This window comes from Pleurodeles waltl, chromosome 8 (assembly GCF_031143425.1).
Source record: "Pleurodeles waltl isolate 20211129_DDA chromosome 8, aPleWal1.hap1.20221129, whole genome shotgun sequence".
NCBI lineage: Eukaryota > Metazoa > Chordata > Amphibia > Caudata > Salamandridae > Pleurodeles > Pleurodeles waltl.
The window spans coordinates 1,415,682,809-1,415,703,196 of record NC_090447.1 but is presented as its reverse complement, the minus strand read 5'-3'; the positions used below and the strand labels follow the sequence as shown (position 1 = coordinate 1,415,703,196).

Genomic DNA, 20,388 nt, shown 5'->3' with positions numbered 1-20,388 from the left:
TTGACATGACACTAGACATTGCATTTGATATTTAGGTTAGCTGCCCATTGCCTTTAACGTGGAGTTAGACATTGCAGTTGAGAATCCAAGCTGTATTTTTCCAAGCTGTGTTTTTGCACAAGAGAACCAAGATGTTTTTCTCACAGTAGACTAGACATGATAAGAGAGAGTACATGGGTGTTGTTTTTCTTCGCTTGAGCCTGGGAACAGGAGTAGTCTTGGAGACCTGGCCAGTCTCCAAAAGGCTTGCTCAGTTTCCCAGGTCTGAGAGGAGGGGGCACACCTTTGTAACGAATGTAACAGGCTGCAGAGGGTCAGATTCGAATCTGCCGGACCTCGTGCTGGAGCTTGGCGCCAGCTGCCAGCAATCCCGTGTGGGTAGATGAATCTCTTTCTCGCGGCTGACAGGGGTCATCAGCTTGCAGACCTTAGAAAGATGAAGCTGTAGATAGTTTCCCACACGGTGAAGTATTTGTTTTGCTTTGCATTCAATATCTTATAAATATAACCTGCTGTGTATATTGCAAACTGATATATTTTGTTTGATTAACGCGGACTTGAAAGCTACTAATTCGTCATACATAAAAATTGGGGTTGGGGAAGAATTAACAACAATAAAAGTCTTCTTTGACCTCAGAAGTGCATTTCTGGTGTGTTATGTTAGTGCTTAGAAACTAGATAAGAGGAAAGCACTACAATTGGTACCAGGAGTCGTGGGGTTCGGTCATTAAGAGGTGATTAAGAGGGTGTTGACGAGTTGGTAGATTTCTAAGTGCACACTTTAAAAGTGTAATTGTTTTTGTTGTTTGGAGAATTACAGAAATTGTTTTTTTTGGAGAATCACAGTAGCACGGCAGACCATGTCTGAGAATGCATGTGTTGGTAAACTGCCCGATGGTGCTCGGAAAAACTGTGAATTGTTTTCTGTTTGGGGAATTACAGATAGTGTTTTGAGAAATAATTTCTGTTGTACATATGTAGAAAAAGTGTCTTTTGGAAGTAATGATGACAGAAAGGTCTGGATACCTTTATCTGCTTACAGAGAAATGCAGGAGAAATGTAGGAAGTTGGAACATGAAAATAGGAATTTACGTGAGCAAATTAGCCAGGATACAATAATTCAAAATAATTCTGAAAGTTATAAAAATGCTGTTTTTGAAGAATCTTTCTTGTCCCATTCCAGTAATGAGGGGGTTAAGACAGCTCCGAGCTGCACTGAGTTTTCGTGTGAGCCAGGGTTTTTGGCAGCCAAAATGCATTCCTTAACTGATAACACGGACGAGAGAGACCAGAATGTGATTTACGAGTTACCGTTGCAAAATGCACAAGTAAAACGAAAGATTTTAGAGCAAGAGCCGACTTTCATTAGCTTGTTTGATTTTTGGAAAAAGAATAGCCCTCATTTGAGAGAAATCCTAACACTTTTGTATATGGTCACTGTGAAAAATTATATGCAGTTGCGCGCTTGTGATTTGGCAAATGAAATAATGCAGACTTTAGGTTTTTGCACAGTGCAAGAAGGAAATACTTATGTACATTTAAATCAAGAACAAGGAAAGAAAATAGTGCCCCTAGCTAGAATCATACAATGGATCTGGTACTTGCAAGACAGGGCTAGAGTACCACAGGTAAAAGAGTTATCAATGAAGTTGTGTGCACCATTTGAATTCGTGTCCACTGAAGATAAAAAGCATGTTTGTTTTACTAATGATTCATTGACTGAAATGTTGTTTTCTGGCACCGTAGAAGGAACAGCGTTGTATAATGTGTGTCAGATTTTAAAGCAAGAGCTACGTGAGATGTGTCATTTTTACGCTGATGTTTGGTCCATTGCTAATGTTTTAGCACCTAACTGGTTCAATTACCTTGCGGATGTTAATGAGAAAAATTCAGAGAGAGAAGTGTACACCCAGAATTCTGCCTTAGTGGGGATGGCTAAGTGGGTGCCCCAGAAATGTGAACAGCTGAGAGAAAAAGCCACTTACAGGTGGGCAGAGATGAGAGAGATGCACATTCCCCTAGTTTTGATAAAAACTGTGCAGCACGCACAAAAGCAATCTGTCATGCAAGCAGTCACAGAGCAGTTGGGGAGAGGAAAGTTACCAGAACAGAAATGGCAAATTGATCAGGTTTTAGGGACAGTGATTGTTGCAAATTACCAAGGAAAAATCGAAATTATGCGGATACCTAGAAAAGAATCTGATTCATTCATACAAATTGGAGACAGAATGGCCCAAATTGACAAAAATGCAGTGAAAGGAGGTTTGGTAAAGAAGGAGTCTGCCCCAGCCCTTCTGACAGTGCAAGAAAAGGGAAGCTGTGGCGCAGCAGATAAAAACCTCAGTGCTGATGTGTGGGCTGAAGCCCCAAGTGATCCTCCAGAACCTGCAGTGAATATAACAAAGGGCCCCAAAAACGTCCTGCTGATTATAAAACAGGGAAAGAAAGAGGAAGGGTGCAGTTTAAATGAAAAATGTTATTTGCAAGAAAAGTCATACTTGTTTCTTTTGCAGATCCTACCACGTTTCGCCACTGTCCCTGAGTGTGCTGTGTGGTCCCCCTTCCGGTGTGTGCGTGTGGGGTCGGGGAAGGGACCGAACCCCCAACCTGAACCTGGCTGAGTAAAGTGCCAGCACCATGGATCCATTTTGCGCAAACTGCGCCTTCAGTTCAAGTTCAACTTGTTTGATTGCATTCTTCCACTGGAACTAAGCTGTGTTTTTTTTTTTTTTTCCCTTCTCATATGGAACTCTGACTTTTGCTTAACTTCCAGCAAACCTTTCAGGTGGACCGTGCACCTTTACATGAGCAGAACTCATGCCACATCAAATGGCTAACACTGTTGAATTAGAGACTCACTCAGAGTACAAATTGCTCAGTCTTTTCTATGTAGATGTATCTGATGTGAAAAGTTATGAGATCAACGTGTTAATTCACTTCTATTGCTTTACAGGGATTGCTTTGATCATTCAAATCTGACTTGCTGATAATGTTTTTTTTTTCGTGCTGATGTTTTTTTTGTTTTTTGTTTTTGTTTGAAACAAGAGATATGTGAAACAAAAATTCATTGGTCAAAGGGCGGAATGTACTGCCATTTGATAAAGTTTGTTTTGACCAATTACTTTGTGTTTCACCACTGCGCATATTAGTTGCCCAATGTTCACATTGTATGTTTTGTTCAGTTTAGCCGCCTATGGGCTTTGACATGGCATTAGCCATTACTTTCTGTATTCAGTTGAGCCGCCTATGGGCTTTGACATTGCATTAGTCATTACATTCTGTATTCTGCCTATTGGCTTTGACATGCTGTATCCAGTCTAGCCGCCTATTGGCTTTGACATTGCATGCCTATTGACTTTGACATGATGTATTCAGTTTAGCTGCCTATTGACTTTGACATGCTATTAGATATTCTGCCTATGGGCTTTGACATGATATTATATATTGCATTTTGTATTCAGCTTAACTGCCTATTGGCTTTGACATGATATTATACATTAGATTTTGTATTCAGCTCCGCTGCCTATTGGCTTTGACATGATATTATACATTGCATTTTGTATTCAGCTGAGCTGCCTATGGGCTTTGACATGATATAAGACATTCCATTTTGTATTCAGCTTAGATGCTTATTGGCTTTGACATGACACTAGACATTGCATTTGATATTTAGGTTAGCTGCCCATTGCCTTTAACGTGGAGTTAGACATTGCAGTTGAGAATCCAAGCTGTATTTTTCCAAGCTGTGTTTTTGCACAAGAGAACCAAGATGTTTTTCTCACAGTAGACTAGACATGATAAGAGAGAGTACATGGGTGTTGTTTTTCTTCGCTTGAGCCTGGGAACAGGAGTAGTCTTGGAGACCTGGCCAGTCTCCAAAAGGCCTGCTCAGTTTCCCAGGTCTGAGAGGAGGGGGCACACCTTTGTAACGAATGTAACAGGCTGCAGAGGGTCAGATTCGAATCTGCCGGACCTCGTGCTGGAGCTTGGCGCCAGCTGCCAGCAATCCCGTGTGGGTAGATGAATCTCTTTCTCGCGGCAGACAGGGGTCATCAGCTTGCAGACCTTAGAAAGATGAAGCTGTAGATAGTTTCCCACACGGTGAAGTATTTGTTTTGCTTTGCATTCAATATCTTATAAATATAACCTGCTGTGTATATTGCAAACTGATATATTTTGTTTTATTAACGCGGACTTGAAAGCTACTAATTCGTCATACATAAAAATTGGGGTTGGGGAAGAATTAACAACAATAAAAGTCTTCTTTGACCTCAGAAGTGCATTTCTGGTGTGTTATGTTAGTGCTTAGAAACTAGATAAGAGGAAAGCACTACAGCTGGTCATGTCAATGAAGTACATGAGAGCTCTCCAAGTGTGGAGGGCTCTCTCAGCCACTGACTGTTGTTGTGGAAAGACGACTGGGAGCTCTATGGTCTAGTTGAGATAAAATGGAGAAATAACCATGGGCAGGAACTTTAGGTTGGTGCGTAATACTAATCTATCATTGAGGACCTGAAGGTAGGATTCCTGTTGGTGGGTGACTGCAGCTCACTAATGTATCTGAGTGAAATTATAGCCACTAGGAAGGAAACCTTCCAAGAGAGGAACTGCAAAGGGCAGGAATGCATTAGTTCTACAGGGACACTCATGAGTCTGGTAAGGACTATTTTCAGGGTCCATTGAGCAGCTGCCGGCACTCTTGGGGGAATGTCTCTTTTGAGGCCCTCCATGAAAACCCTGATGACGGAAATGCAGAACAGGAGTGTTGTCTGTTCTGTATGTAAGTGGCTATGGCACCTACATGAAGTCTAACAGAAGTGTATACTAACCCTGATTGTGAAAGCTGAAGGAGATAGCATATGCCCTGAAAAACACGTTCAATGGATCTAGATAGGTTGGTATAGAGTAGCAGACAAATCTTTTTTTTTTTGCTACATAGCAAGCTTGAAAAGTTGATCTGCAGGCCTCTCTGAGAATACCCATGCACTCCCAATCGTTGTTTAAGTAGACAAACTCTAGCACCTCAAATGCCAGATCGCTAGCTTGAGCTGTTTGGGGTCTGGAATGTCCCTGATTTTTGGTGAGTAGGTTTGCTCTGTTAAGGAGCTTTATTTGGGGACTGATGGACATTACGAGTGGAGTGGAGTACCAGGTCCGTCCAGCCCAGGTTGGAGCCACAAGGATGAGTGTCTGGGATGTTTGCTCATCTTATGCACCACCAGTGGAAGGAGAGGGAGAGGCAGAAAAGCGTAAGCAAATATCCCTGGCCAATTCATCCACAGTGCATCACCCATGGACTGTGGGTGTGGGAACCTGAAGCCAAAGTTTGGGCATTTTGCATATTCAGCGGTACCCAACAGGTCCATGTGGGGGAACCCCCAAAGATGAAAGTACGGGAGTAGGACTTGGGGGCGGAGTTCCCATTCTTGGACTTCTTGGTGTGACCTGCTGAGTAGGTCTGCTAGGTCGTTGTCCACCCAGGGAAGATAATTTGCTGTGAAGTGGATGCGGTGACCAAGAGCCCAAATCCAGACTGTTTGAACTAGAAGGGAAAAGCGGAAAAGTGGGTGCTGCTTTGCTTCTGTAGGGAGTACATCGCTGTCATACTGTCTGTCCCAACTAGTACTACCCTGCCCTGTGTTAGAGGGAGGAAGCCTTTGAGTGCTAGTTAAATTGCTAGGAGCTTGAGATAGTTCACGTGGTAACCCTGTTGTTGTGGGGTCCACAGCTCTTACACTGCTGTGAGATTGAGATGTGCCCTCATCTTGCTTGTGATGCAATCTTGGTGATGGTGACCTACGGTAAAGGGTCTTTAAAAGACAGGTCCTGCAATGGGTTGTTGATGGCTCACCATTTCAGAAAGCAATGAACCCTTGCCTTTACAAATATCAGATCCTCCATCTGACCCTCTGCTTGTGATCACTGTTTGCAAGGCAACTGGACACGTGCAAACTGGCAAAGGGAAACTATGGCGATACATGAGTTGCTGAGGAGTAGCATAACTGTTTTGACTGGTAGATGACGATCTGGCTGAAAAAAAAGGAACAAGCGGTTGAAAAGTTATGACTGTTCACTGTAGTAGGCAATAACTGTTACCAAATTCAGAGTCGACCCTAGGAAGATTTGAATCTGAAGAGGGACGAGATGTGACTTGAAGATATTGATGGTAAGCCTAAGGAGGGTAGTAGAGATATGGCAGTTTGTGTATGGGTGAGGCATTGTAATTTGATTGAGCTCTTGGTCAGGCAATCGTTCAAAGAGGGGAAAAAAATGTAAGCCCCCTCACCTTAAATGTGTTGCGACCGCCCCTAAGCAGTTGGTAAAGACCCTTGCAGCTGTTGTTATGCTGAATGGTAACACCTTGAATTGGTAATGCAGGCCACTTACTGTGGAGGGCAGGTAGTGCCAGCTGGCTGGGTGGATGAGGATGTTGGAATATGCACTCTTCAGGTCTAATGCTGCCATGAAGTCACCTTGCTGAATCATGAGTATGATGCCCTGAAGGGTTAACATGTGGATATGGTCTGACACTATAGGTTGAGATGTCCGAGATCCAAAATTGGTCTGAGGTACCTGCCTTTTTGGGGGATAAGAAAATACAGGAAGTAAAACCCATTCCCTTGGTGCTGTGAGGGGCCAGGTTTGATGGTCTATTTTTGAAGGAGGGCTTTGCACTTCTTCCTATAGAAGGTGTATATGGTCCTTGCTGTTATGTAAGGTGGTATGGTGTTGGGAGAGGGGGTTTGAGGGAAAATATATACAGTAACTGTGTTGAACTGTGGCCAGAACCCGCTTGTCTGAAGTGATTTTTGGGCAGTCTGGCAGGAAATCTTTGATTCACTCCCAACAGGTGTTATGTGGTTGGGTGGGATTTGTAGTGAGCCAATGTTTAATGGAGGTGGAGGCTCCTTTACTGTAATCTCCTTTGGCTCTTTCTTTGTTATTATTGCCTCTCTACCCCTTGTGTAAATAACCTTACCGTGGTGTAAAGCTGGTAGGGTTGCTGCTGCTGCTTCCCTTGGTAAAAGCCTGCATCTCTGGAGGTGGACTTAGAGCCTCTATGGTACTGTTGCACGCATATGTACTCCCTTTGAGCAGTGGTTTGGACAGCCTCTGTGACCTTAGGTGTATTTGTATCCTTTTTTAGTTTCTTTAACATCTGACCTATGGGCCGCACAAATTGTCTCAATGAAAGGGGAGACTGAGTAAATGATGTTGCACCTTGGATTTAAGTAACTCCAGAATTTGGTTCCAAGGGGTACTATCATCTGTTGCCAACACAGCAACCAAATTGGCAATGTGCCAATGGTTAGCTGTTCTAGTGACCACCCCTATACCTGCTGTGTCCAGCTTTGTACTATCCTTGTCAGGTGGCGGCGCACCTCGTCCCAAGAGTTTGCACACTTACATGCAGAGTGGATGATTAAGGAGTCCGGTTCCACATGTCCTCCGATGTATTGGGGGGAAGCAGGGGGTCAGATGGTCAGCCCTTGTCAATTCTCTCTACACTGGGGTTACTACCTTGGCTTTGTCTTGGTTATTAAAGAGCTCTGTAGCTGGTTTGAGTATGCCTTTTAAAACAGGTAAAAACTGGATGGTACTTTCCATCTTAGAGAAAGTCTAGACGAAGAGGTCATCTTCCTCTTGAACTACATGAAAGTCCACTTTATGGTATTGGACCACCAGTGCATTACCTCATGGTATGAGGTTCTATAGTCTGGGGGGAGGGTTTAGAGGGATATAGATCTGTGCCGGGGTGCCCCGGAGGTTCTGCAGGATAATAATCTCTGGGATCTCCCCTCTCACCTGGCTCCCCATCTGTGTCATATGTATCATCTTTGTGGCAGAGGCTGTGATCCTGCAGAGGACTGTGATGAACCCAGAGGTGTGTATGCCTCTGTTAGTGTGTCAGGAGTTGGCAGGAGGAGGGAGGAGGGAGAAAAGAGGGTGGAGGAAGAAGAGGGAGAATAGGTGGAGAAAGAGTGGAAGGGGCAACGTGGGTGGGGCCGGTACCCTTGTGTCTGTTTTTATGCTAGGGAGACAGTTCTGGTGTTACAAATAATTCCTCCTTGAAGGTCGGCTTCCTCTTAGGTGGCACCTTGTCAAACACCTTGGGTGTTGGCTTAGCAGCAATCTTTCTCATACGAGGATGAATAAACAGTCTCTTTTGCCAGGTATCAAGCCTGCTTGGAGCTGCTGGAGTGCTGGATGTTCCGATGAGCCAGTGGTCTACAATGTCAGAAGCAACACCTTCGAATTCGTCAGTCTTGACTCCAGTCTTAAGGCACTGAAAGTAGTGTAGGCTCCAAGTTAGCTTCCAGTATCTATAGTGTCTTGGAGCCTTTTTGCATTTTCGGTGCTGGCATGGACTTCATTGATGAGGAGGCTAAAATATTTGTCTTGGCATCAGATCTGGAATTTTGAGAGCCTGTGGATGCATGGGGGTGTCGGCTCCATGGGCTTCTTGTAGGTTCGACCTATGCGCACAGCCATGCAGTGCCTAGAGGGCTGGATCGACTTTGAGGGGCTGATAGCCCAAGATGGTGCTCCTCTCTGCCTCCCCTCGAGGTAGAGGGTCTGCCATATTCGAGGCCTGTGTCATTGCCCGTTTGCGTGGACCTGTTGCCATTATGTCATGGTGGGATAGTTTCTGCTCTTCATCCGAACCAGAGGAGAAAACCATCTGTGGCGAAAGATGATTAATTTGAAAGTCTGAAGGCTAAGTTTCCGCAAAATCCTTGGCGCTAGGGGTTTCTTCCCCAAAATATATCCAGGGCTACTTCTATAGACTGTCAGTACATCGTATGGTGTACCCATCGCCATTCTCTTCGGTAACAAATAGTCCTTTTGGACTTAAATGTCAAGCAGGCTTTACACTTGGGGTCATCATGCTGAGGCAACAAGCATACATTACACACCTGGTGGTGGTCAGACCAGGGGTATTCTGCTTTACAGCAGGGACAGAGTTGAAATGATGTCCGTTCCATCACCAGCTGTGCATTCTCAAAGGAGAGGACACAGAGTACAGGATTCAGGGCTCAAAGCCCCTAGTCGGGCCCACAGTCTAGCGGTACAAAACATCTACTGATATTCTGTGTGGTGGAGGTCTAGGTAGCACATTGGCACCAGTGTACTGTTTTCTGCTTTGATCGGTGCTGAAATAAGACTGGGAATGGTAGAGGAAAGCGTTGAAGTGCACCTCAATCCTGGAGCTCTGGTCATCATTCCTGAACCCGATGGTGGAAAATATCTCAAATGAAGTTGATGCAGGCATAAAGAGTTACCATATACATCATGACTCAAGAAAATTCGTCGATGAAAATTAAGTTGCGAAAATCAGAGGAGTATGCAAAGCATATACATCTACCTCATCACATGCTATGAACATTAAGGGCCAGATGTAGCAACTTCCACATTTGCGATTCCGAAATTGCGAGTCTGTGCGACTCGCAATTTCCGAATCGCAAATGCGGATGCAGAACGGTGTCTCAGACACCGTCTGCGACTCGCTATGGGGTCGCAAAGACCCACCTCATAAATATTAATGAGGTGGGTCGCATTTTGCGACCCCATAGCGAGTCCCTGCACTCACAGGGATGGTGGCCTGCTGAAGTCAGCAGACCTCCATGTCTGTGACTGCTTTTTAAATAAAGCAGTTTTTTTTTTATTTTGCAGCCCGTTTTCCTTAAAGGAAAACAAGTTGCAAAATAAAAAAAATAACAAAACCATTTGGTTTCGTTTTTTCAGAGTAGGCAGTGGTCCATTGGACCACTGCCTGCTCTGAAAAAACCTTTTGGGCAACATTCACAAGGGACCCCTTCCCTTTTGCGAATGAGTTACCACCAGTGTGACACTGGTGGTAACTGCGAATTGCTTTGCGACCGCATTTGCGGTCACAAAGCAATTCTGCATTGCGATGCAAGTCGCAAATAGGAAGGGAACACCCCTTCCTATTTGCGAGTCGCATTCACAATTTGCGAGTCGGTACCGACTCGAAAATTGTGAATGTGCATCACAGAAGGCTTTTTGCATGGCGCAAACTGCAATTTTCGCAGTTTGCACCATGCAAACAGCTTACTACATCTGGCCCTTAGTTACTGAAGCTAAGAGAGTATGAGCACTTGGATGATTACTTTTATAGGTCAAATTTGAATTTGTATAGTAATTTTGTGAGGCTCTCCCCATAACATCATTTGCTCTTAATGGCTTATACTACATCTTTTTTAGAAGAACACAAACAATTATGAAAATGTGAAAATTGTTCAAATACAATTTACTTTCTAATCATGTTATTTCAGATTATATAAGGGATAAAATACCTGCTGCGGGGGTGGGGTGGGGCAGGTGATAGGGCATCGGTCATCTCCACTAGCTGGAATGCGCTGGGGCATTGTAAGAGGAGGCCTGAACCTTTGAGGCTCTCTGCCAAGTGTTACAGTTCCTGCATGGGGGAGTTGTGAAGCACCTCCACCAAGAGCAGGCTTTGTTTCGGACCCCAGAGAGCACAAAGGATCTCACCCCATGGGGTCAGAAACGTGTCTGTTAGTGGCAGGCTTGCACAGGCTGGTCAGCCTTACACTAAAGGGTTGGGTACAATACAGGGGGCATCTCTAAGATGCCTTCTGTGTGCATTTTACAATAAATATTTGACAATAAATCCAACACTGGCATCAGTGTAAGTTTATTGTGCTAAGTTTGATACCAAACTTCAGTAAAGCCATCACGGAGATGTGGAGTTTGTAATGACAAACTCCTAACCAATGCACTCATTATGGCCACACTGCACTTACAATGTCTAAGAATAGACTTAGACACTGTATTGGCCTATTGCTCATACAGCTATGCCCTTACCTGTGGTATAGTGCAACCTGTCTTAGGGCTGTAAGGGCTGCCAGAGGGGTGACTTACCAATGCCACAGGCAGTGGTTTGTGGGCATGGCACCCAGAGAGTGATGCCATGTAGATTTTACCTTTTTCTCCCGACCAGTACACACAAGCTGCAATAGCAGTGCATATTTTTGGTGAGGGGTGCTGCAGCCCTTAAGGACCTTCCCTGGACACAAAGGGACTTAGCTGTGTGCCAGGGGTGTGCCAACTGTGGAAACAATGGTACAGTTTTGGGAAAGAACACTGGTGCTGGGGTCAGGTTAGGAGGATCCCAGAACTCAGTCACGACAGCATCAATATCAGGTAAAACATGTGGGGGTAACCATGCCAAAAGGGGCACTTTCCTACAAGGTCGACCCCCAGTTCTAGACCCTATTTTTAGCTGCAAAACTGGCGGGAAAATTAAGTAAATTAGAAGGCGTGCCTACTTCACCCCAGTCCCACCCTAAGGTGGACGAGAGGAAGTGGATGCTACTTTTTAAATTCCTACATCTTGCATGGAAGAAATTAGGCCAATAGGGTTAGGGCTATGCCACTTCCCAAAGGAAGTGGTCAAAAGAAGCATATAGTCACTCTAAAGGTGAGTAGCCCATTGGCTACCACCTGGCATTCCATATAAAGCCCCTAAATTCAGTATTTAGGTGGCACCCCTGAACCCTAGAATCAGATTCCTACAACCTAAGAAGAACTGGACCCGTCACCAGCAGTGAAGACTGAAGATACCCACTGACGTGGCCACAGCCCTACCCCCCTGTCTGCAGCCTTCAAAGAAACCTGCTCCCAGAAGACTGTCCTGCAGCCCAGAAACCTCCAAAGCCTTGGGAGGCCTGCCTGCCTTTGAAAAAGACCAGGAACTCCTGTGGACAGCAGACCTATCCAGAAGAAACCATCTTTAAAGAAAAGGAAGCCTGTCTGAGGAACCGCAAAATCCGACGCCATGAGTGACCACTGCACCCAATGCCCTGGCCCGAGTCCAAGTGGCCCACCTGTCCAGTGAAGGTTCCCAGGTGCTTCTAATCAAGAGTCTACCGTGAGCTGACCTCTTCCGGACTCCCCAGCGACCCCCATAGCCTAAATCTGAGGGATCCCCCAACCTCGTCCTGCCTGGTGAGCTGATTCCGGTTCTGTGCACCCAGAACCCCTTGGCCTTGGGGAGCTGAACTAACTGTGACCCTACGACCCCCAGCATCTCAACTTACATGCGCACCTGTGGGCTGACCCCTCTCAGCCTCCTGGCCAGAGCCTGAAGCCCGTTTCTGGAAGACATCTCCTCCAATGAAATATACTGGGTTCCCAACATTGTGTTGGCACTCTGCACCCAGCTGTCCCTGAGCTGCTAAGGGTGTAAGTTTGGTGCTAACTTGTGGCCCCCCCTTGTACTTACCTCATTGCAAGGAGATCGACCTCTGACCCCCGCTTTACTCACCTATGAGCAGCGCTGCAGCAGATACCCCCTGTGTCTATTGGAAAGCATTGGCGCCCAACACCCTGTTGGCACTCTGCACCCGGCTGCCCCTGTGCTGCTGTGGGTGAAAGTTTGGTGCTAACTTGTGACACGCACCCCACATCCGCACTCCCTCCCCTTCCCGGTGCTCACCTGAACCCCTAGAGACCAACCTCTGCCACTGTTGGTACTTACCTGTGTGCAGCAGGCCAACTTTACCCCCCAGCCTCCATTGACTAACATTGGGCATCAACCTTAACTTCAGCCTCTGCACCAATCCGCCCGTGCCGCTGTGGGTGCACCTTGGGTACCAGCCTGAACCTTGCCTGGTGCTAGTCTAAACCCCTGAAGACTGAGACTGTAAGTTGTGTACTTACCTGCAAAACTGCATCTTTGTTTCCCTCTATAGGTTAACAGTGAAGACTCTAGAAATTTCCGGAACAGCAAAGTTTTTTTAATTTGAAAACTGCTTAACTTATTACAAAGTTCTTTGGTTCTAATCATATACATAAACAACTGTTATTTTTCAAAATTGGTCTTGGATTCCTTCTTTGTGTCTGTGTTGCATTTATTGCCTCTCTGAGTACAACAAATGCTTAGCACGACTCCTTGATAAGCCTAGCTGCTCACCCACACTACCACAAACAGAGCTCTAGACCTATCTATTTCTGCCTCTGCACATCTTTGGAAATCCACTGGACTCTGCACGGAGTACTTCATTTTAGTGCACTATATAAAGAACTAGCATCCCACAATAAGGTTGCGGAACTCTGAATTGACTTGCAATATCCTCATCATGTACTACAGGGGGTACTTTTTCCCATATGATACTTGGTGAGAAACCACTAAAAACCCTGGTGCATAGAGCGAAAGAGCGAGCATGTTTGCAAACATGAAGTATAAAAATAAAACCTCTAATGCAAACTTAAATGCATGAGAAACCTGTTAGGTATTTGTTGCAGACAGATATTAGAAACAGGTCAAAACAAATCAGTAGCTTGGCATTTGCAGAAACATGCAGAAAGAGACCAGAATTTCTCTAACTAGCTAAGGAGTACAACAAATAAACACGTTCTCACTGCCGGTCATTGTCAGCTAGAAAAAAAGAGCTGAAGAAAGAAAAGCATGGTTGTGTTTTTGTTGCTGTAAACAGCTGCTTCAATTATGCTCTGTGGCCTGACCTGCCTTTCACCTTGGCTGCTTGCTCTGGCAGCAGGCATTGTAACATCAGAACTGACTGCACTAACCTTATATTGGTCAAGTCTGATGACTTCTTTGGGTGCGTCACAAATCGCTGATTATAAAGAAATTATAGACTGGCATTTATACAGGGATTACAGAATCCCATCAATTATAAAGCAATAACAACAACTTTAACACTATCATGACTTTATTGCAATGGAATTGTTCAGATTTCCAAATTGTCAACAAAAGTATTAACTGCCAACCCTGATATGCTTCTGATGTTGGAACACCTGTATTTTTCATTGAAATGTTTTAAGCTATAAAAACAATTGACAAAGTTTGCTCCTTACTGTCCACAGGAGGAATCCATCTGGAAGAATGCTGGTTCCATGAAAAGTTCCAGAACTTCTTTCTTCCATGCTCGTTTGGTGTATGCATATCCACTTAAACTGCTGAGAAGCATTGCACTGGCTCGGAAACTGGGGGCATTATAGGCACTAAAAGACATCATATAAGCCTATTGAATATCCAGATATGCAGCTATAATTATAAATAAATATATCCAACAATCCTTATGTTATGGCAAGTATGACAAGAACTTACAAAGACAATAATTCTGGCTTTTTGTTAGTGGAGATGTTTGCTATTAGCTGATAATGTTAGGGCCCATTTGCTGAAACAATGTATTAGCAGAGTTAAGCTAACCCTCAAAAGGAGTCAGAAGATTAAGCCTGCGTTGTAAGAGGGGTACTTAAAGGGTACACGCAGAAAAATATTGCATAGTTTATATGTTTGACATGGAGAAAGCAAAGCATTTTCGTTGTATCATTAAGAAAGCTTATGCATGTGCACATCTTTACTCTGAACTAAAAAAAGGCTCTATATCCAACATGCCATTAGGACAGCAAAGTAAAACAAATCAACACATGAGGGTTATTAGTATGGGGATGAATAGCATTATGTCTTTATGACACAGTAGGCAGACAAACACTATTAGATTTAAAAAGAGCAACCAACCAGCCATTAAGATGTTGTTGCTTCAGCTAACTAAATACATATCAAAGATCACACAATTGATATATTCTACCACAAGGACTATTTGATGACCCATCTCCAACACCTAATAGGAACACAAATGGGACAAAGTAACTATCCATGAAATGCCACAGTCATGAAGGAAAGCCCTTCCAAGCAATGGCAAACCATGAAAAAAACACGAAATCCAATGAGCCCAGGAGAGCTGTGTCTTATTTCACTGATCACACTAAACAGCGCAGAGAAGAAGATTAGCTCTTTGTAGGCTCCGTTGGAGGTAAAATGGGCAAATTGGTGTCAAAATATACTTGTTCTCAATGGGTGACCTTCTGCATCAAGAATTGGAATGCCTTAGCCAAAAAAGATCCTCGAGAGGTCATTCATGCCCATTCCACTAGGGCCATGAATGCTCCTACAGCTATCACCAACGGTATTCCTGTGGCTGATATCTGCTGCAGTCCATGTGGTTGTTCTACATACTTTTTTCAAAGCATTACTACCTCACTACCCAAGCATGGAGTGACTGGGACTTTTCTAGGAATGTGCTGCATGACTACCTGGGTTAATCAGCACTATTCAATCCCACATCCCAGAAAGCTATTGCTCTGGGTCTCACTCAGAACATGAGGAATCTGCAAGAAAACATATCTATCACAAGAACAAGTTACTTACCTTCAATAAATATCTTTATGTTGGATACTATATCAACCTGTAGATTCTTCACCTGTTGAATAGCCCCAAGTTCAAGACTGGAATTGGAAATTTCATAGCTCTCCCACAGTGGCAGGGGGCACTTAACTATCTTGCGCTCCAAGTGACGCCTTGGTGACTCACTGGAGAGAAAGAGTCCTCCCCTCAGTGAATAGACATCAGTCTCCTTTCTCTTTTTCCGTGTCTTTAAAGGCAGAGTTGAGGAAAGACCTTCATTAAAGTAGCAGAGTGTAGCAGTCTAATTGGAACCTTTTTACTAGGACTTATGACCAGGATGGTTGGATTGTGAGGAATTGGCAGGTGCAGAGAGTATCGACTACACAGATCATTACTAAAGGAAAGTAACTTTTTCTTCTGATTGATACTGCTACCTGCAGACTCCTCACCTGTTGAATAGAGTGTAAAGTAGCACTTCTAAGCTGGTGGGGTCTAAAGGTTTGGTCAGATGAGTAACTCCTGGGGCACAAAGCATGGGAAATGGCCATCCTTCGCATGTCTGATACCAAATAATAATTCATGGGAAAAGTGTAAAGAGGAACCCATGTCACTGTTGCCAGATTGGGTGAGTTCTTGCTCAACTGACTAAATTGTTCCCAGTTCTGCAAGAAATTAATTATTTGTGAGGATCCCATTATATTGGGCTATTTAAAAAAAATACTTTTGCTTATTTAGGGCATTGGGCTACAGCTTTAAGTTAACGTAGGGACGAAGTGTTAACAGTAGACTGTATTGCCTGGGGCTCAGCTGGTGACAGGTGGAGTCTTTGCTGCTCTAACCAATGCCTGCTTTAGTCGTGCTCAGAGCCAACACCTTAAGAAATGTGACTTAAAGATCAACATTGTTATGTACATTTTCATAGATACCACTGAACTAATCCACCTTCATTATTCACCCACATTGACAGGAGCGTGTATGAACAATCTGAGCTTAATAATCTTTTTCGCACATTGCTGGAGATAGGACATGTCGCTATGACCTAATCTGGGGTCCCCCACATTGTTGGCCTTTGTGGACTGGAACCCATAATACGTTGCTCAGCACATTGTAAAAGTCATACTTGTTGATCTCATTGAGCTATGAGTCCAACAGCTTGCTAGATACGTTCAAAGAACCTGTGTAAGTGAAAATTAACTTGGTTAATATCCAATCATGTTTATTCGGTTTGCTCTAAATACACATTTCTAAAGGATAACACATCATGGTAAGGTTTAAAAAAAATCAGAAGTCATCCTTCACAATTGGTTGTGTCACCCACTAAGCTACTTCAAAACGTTGAGAGGTATGCATATGTCAAGAAGTCAACCCAGAACATGAGTGTCATGGCTGAGGGCTCATTTGCACCATCTACTTCAGTCACTCACACTTTTGCTAGTCTTAAAAGTCTTGGGACAAGAGAGGCATCTAGCCAAAGGAGTCACTAAGCACACAACCTCTTGATGCCCCTCCAGCCAGTAGTGATCATTCCTGCCTGCATCACAGTTCCCCAGTCACACCTTTCATGGAGGAGCATTGATGGGCTAGATATGACTACATTTTGGTTAGCTTTGGGTTATAGGAGGGCTTGAAAGTATGACAACACTGGCCACCGTACGATAGATCCCCAAAAAAGGAACATGCCTGGCCACTGCCAAGTTTGAAGACTTTGCCCTGGTGGAATGGGCAAGGATTTCCTCTGTGGCTTCTATTTTGAAAATGGTGTATCACTATTTGATGTACAGTATTAACCAAAAGGACATATTCCCCTTCTGGACTGCTTCACCCCTTTTTCTGCCCCAGTATTCTACGAAGAGCGGGTCATCTGACCTAATCTCTTTGGTATGGTCTAAGTAGTAGCTGACCACCTGCCTCTGGTCTGGCTAATGTAACCACTCCCACCTCTTGGTGGGATGAAGTGGGGGGTAAACGGTGGGAGGAGTAGCAGATTGTCCCAGATGGCAAGGGATCACCACCTTTGGGAAGAAAGCTGTTTTATGTCTAGGACATGTGCCATTCATGCCCTGATGCGTAGTTCCAGTTTTGAAATTTGTTTGTTACTGGCCTGTAGGTTTTGTACAAGGCTATCTTATCTTGGGAACTCACCCTTGAAAAAGAGCCTCCTTCGAGGTTAGGTGAACTTACATAGGTTACAGTACATTGTCCTAAATATCACAAGTGCTGCTATGGCTTATTTTTATTTATTTTGTCTTTTATATTTTACCTTTTTTGAATAGGAGGTTTTTATGGGTTTTACACAATTTGATTTTACCTAATCATGGTATGGAAACTTATGAAATTCTGATTGTCTCCTTTTATATCATGACTGGATATTTTACTGCACTTGTACTTTGTTTGTACTGATATGTGTACTTTTTCGGTTTCTATAAATCGAATAAAGTATTTTGAAGATGATGATAAAAGCTGTTTTAGTTTGTGCAGGAAGAAGCATGTAAATGGAGGGCACATATTTAATGCATACAATTTACTGATGCCCCTTGACGTGGCAATGGGAACCAAAACCAGTCTTACAAGTCAGTAAATAAAGCGGTCAACTATAAAGAGCTCAAAAGAACCACTCATTAAAAATGACACAACCAGGTTTAGGTCCCACTGCGGCATATTTCAGTGTGAAAGGAAATACATTTGTCATTCCCTTCAGAAACATCAACATGATCAGTGGTTTGATATCAGATTCAAGAGGCAGAGAAAAACAAAGTTTCTATGTATCCCTTGAAGGTAACCACTGCGCAGACCGGGTGGATCAGTGAGAGTGCAAATCAGAGTACTTCAGACAGACAAGCCCTCATGGCCTCCATGCACTGTTCAGCAGAAGTAAGTAATCTGTTACACCTCCTTGAGTAGACTGATTTGGTAGACGGACAACAAGCAGATAAGATCATGTTGACCAACTTCAATGTCAGTGGAAAGGAGCTTAGGTGTTCTGGCTAAATCTCAAGGCATGATATTTTGGACTCTGCAGGTTGGGCTGCTGAACCTGCCCCTCTGTCTGGGAGAAGAAGTATGCCCTGGGATGACGGAGAAACTAGGGGGCAGAAAACCTTCTCAGCCAGTCCAGGGTGATGAAGATAATTTAAACTTCTTCTGGCAGATCTTCCTCAGCACCTGAGGAAATAAGAGTGTGGAAGAAAACATGTAATGAAGTGCAAAGTTTCACCTCAATCGAAACTTGTCCCCCAAGGCTCCTTGCACAAGATACTGGAGGGGCAGAAATGTTAAAAACCATTGTGAGTGGCACACAGGTCTAATTTAGGAATGGAACACAGTGCAACAACATATCGTATACCCTCTGGATGGAGATGCCACAAGTGACTGGCAAGATGATGCTGACTTAGGCTTGTGGTAGTGGCATAACAAAGGCCCCCACAGCCTCTACAGTGCTGAGGGCCCCTGAGCTCCAAAGGGCCCCCTCAGCCCAGCACACTGTGCATGGGCAGCAGGCCCCTGACAGGGTCAGGGGGGAGGGCCCCCCTTAAGGTGCTTTGCAAGGGGGCCCCCTCTAGTTACGTTAAGCCACTGACTGTTGGCTCTGGTGTTCAGAAAAGCAGACAAAGGTTTGTGTAGGAAATCTGCCTTTTCTGTATGGTACCCCCAATTTCTCACATTTGTGTGGACTGGCACGTCTTTGCACATTTAAACCTGCTAAACAAGAGTAAAGAGAATGTGCCCCACTTTAAACTTGGTTAATTTGGTTAATTGATGTTTTATATATTTAACTTGCTGATGTGATAGAGAAAATGCAACCAGGGCTTGCAAATGAAATGCTGCCTGTGGACTGTAGCACCTATTGTAGCATTCACAGAGTGGACCTGTAAAATATGACTTCATACCTACCCTATGCAGCCTGACTTCAGAAGCCTAAAAACCTGCTGTCAAACCATTCAAAATAACTCTTTGTGACAGGCAAAAAAAACATGCTTTTAAATAATGCCAAGTGACCCCTAAGTACTCTTTAGTGCCCATAAGGTAGGGTGCCTCACATTTAAAAGTAGAACTTGTGTGAAATTAAAACTGCAATGTTCCCTCACAGATTAGGGCTCAAAACACTTTTTTACTGCCAGGGCTGTAACTGAATCCTCGAAAATATCAAAGTACAGATTATACGTTTAATCAGTATCTTTTGACAGAAATCTTTAAAATAGTCATTTAAGGACTATTTTCCATATTTATTAAATTGCCCATTTTATCGTTGAAGATAGATTTTTAATACATATTTCAGAAAAGTCACTTTTAGAAAGTTACCCTTTTCTTGCTTGAAGCTCCTGGGGGCTAATTTGCATTATCCTTCTAGCAGCTGCCAAGCAAGTGCTTGACCTTACTTCAAGAGCAGAACAATTGGTTATGCTTGGTGATAGAATAAACTGGGTGAGCCACATTTCATCCCTGTCAGCCAAGGAAGAACAGTTGGGGGCGGGCCCAGGAGGTTTGTTAACTTAAAAGGGACAGAGGTGAGGCCTGCCTATTTATAGTTTAAGGTAAGGAGAGACCTAAAGAAGAGAAAGCTTTTGCCCCCAAGGCCTACACTAGCCAGGGTGGCTCTGAACCCAGTAATAGGGAAGCTACACCCAGAAGTTTGGAGTGGACACAGGGAAGGGACAGCTCATTTCCTTGGCCACAGTTCTGGGTTAGCGCAAGAGCTCTGCAGACAGGAGAAAGGGTTTTCACATGTTTGATATTAGGAGTGAGGGGCATTGTGGGATTGTTTGTTGTAGGGCAAGTTGCTACTTTTTCCCTATTAGTTAGGGATTGTCCAGGAGTTACCACCACCTGCTGGCTAGTGGCAACCATAAATGTGGCACTCTAAGGAACCCTCCTCAGAACACTGCCTGAACCTGGAGAAGATTGGAAGATGACTGAACCTGCTGTTTGTTACCTGAGAGGAGCCCTGAAGGCCTGGCTGTGCTCTCACTTGTACCCCCATATGTACCCTATACAGAGAAGTGGACTCCAAAGATCATTTGGCTGACCTCCTGTGTAGCTACAGGGACACAACAAGCAGTAAGAGGTCCTTTTCCTAAAGTGACCAGATGAGCAGTACCATCTGCACCTGGACTAGACCTTGTGCTAAACTCAGCTGGAGTTAGTCCTCGCCCCTAAGTACTGTCCCTGAGGTCCCACAAGGGGAGCTGCTT

General features: G+C 44.1%; 1 protein-coding gene across 1 annotated transcript in view; it reads right to left on the bottom strand.

Moving 5' to 3' along the window:
- Window positions 1-20,388, bottom strand: part of DOP1B (DOP1 leucine zipper like protein B) — a 604,399-nt gene that overhangs the window by 98,832 nt on the left and 485,179 nt on the right. Inside the window, exon 30 of the mRNA XM_069202530.1 lies at window positions 13,867-14,013. Coding sequence (XP_069058631.1) covers window positions 13,867-14,013 — 147 coding nt within the window. The remainder of the gene's footprint in view (window positions 1-13,866; window positions 14,014-20,388) is intronic.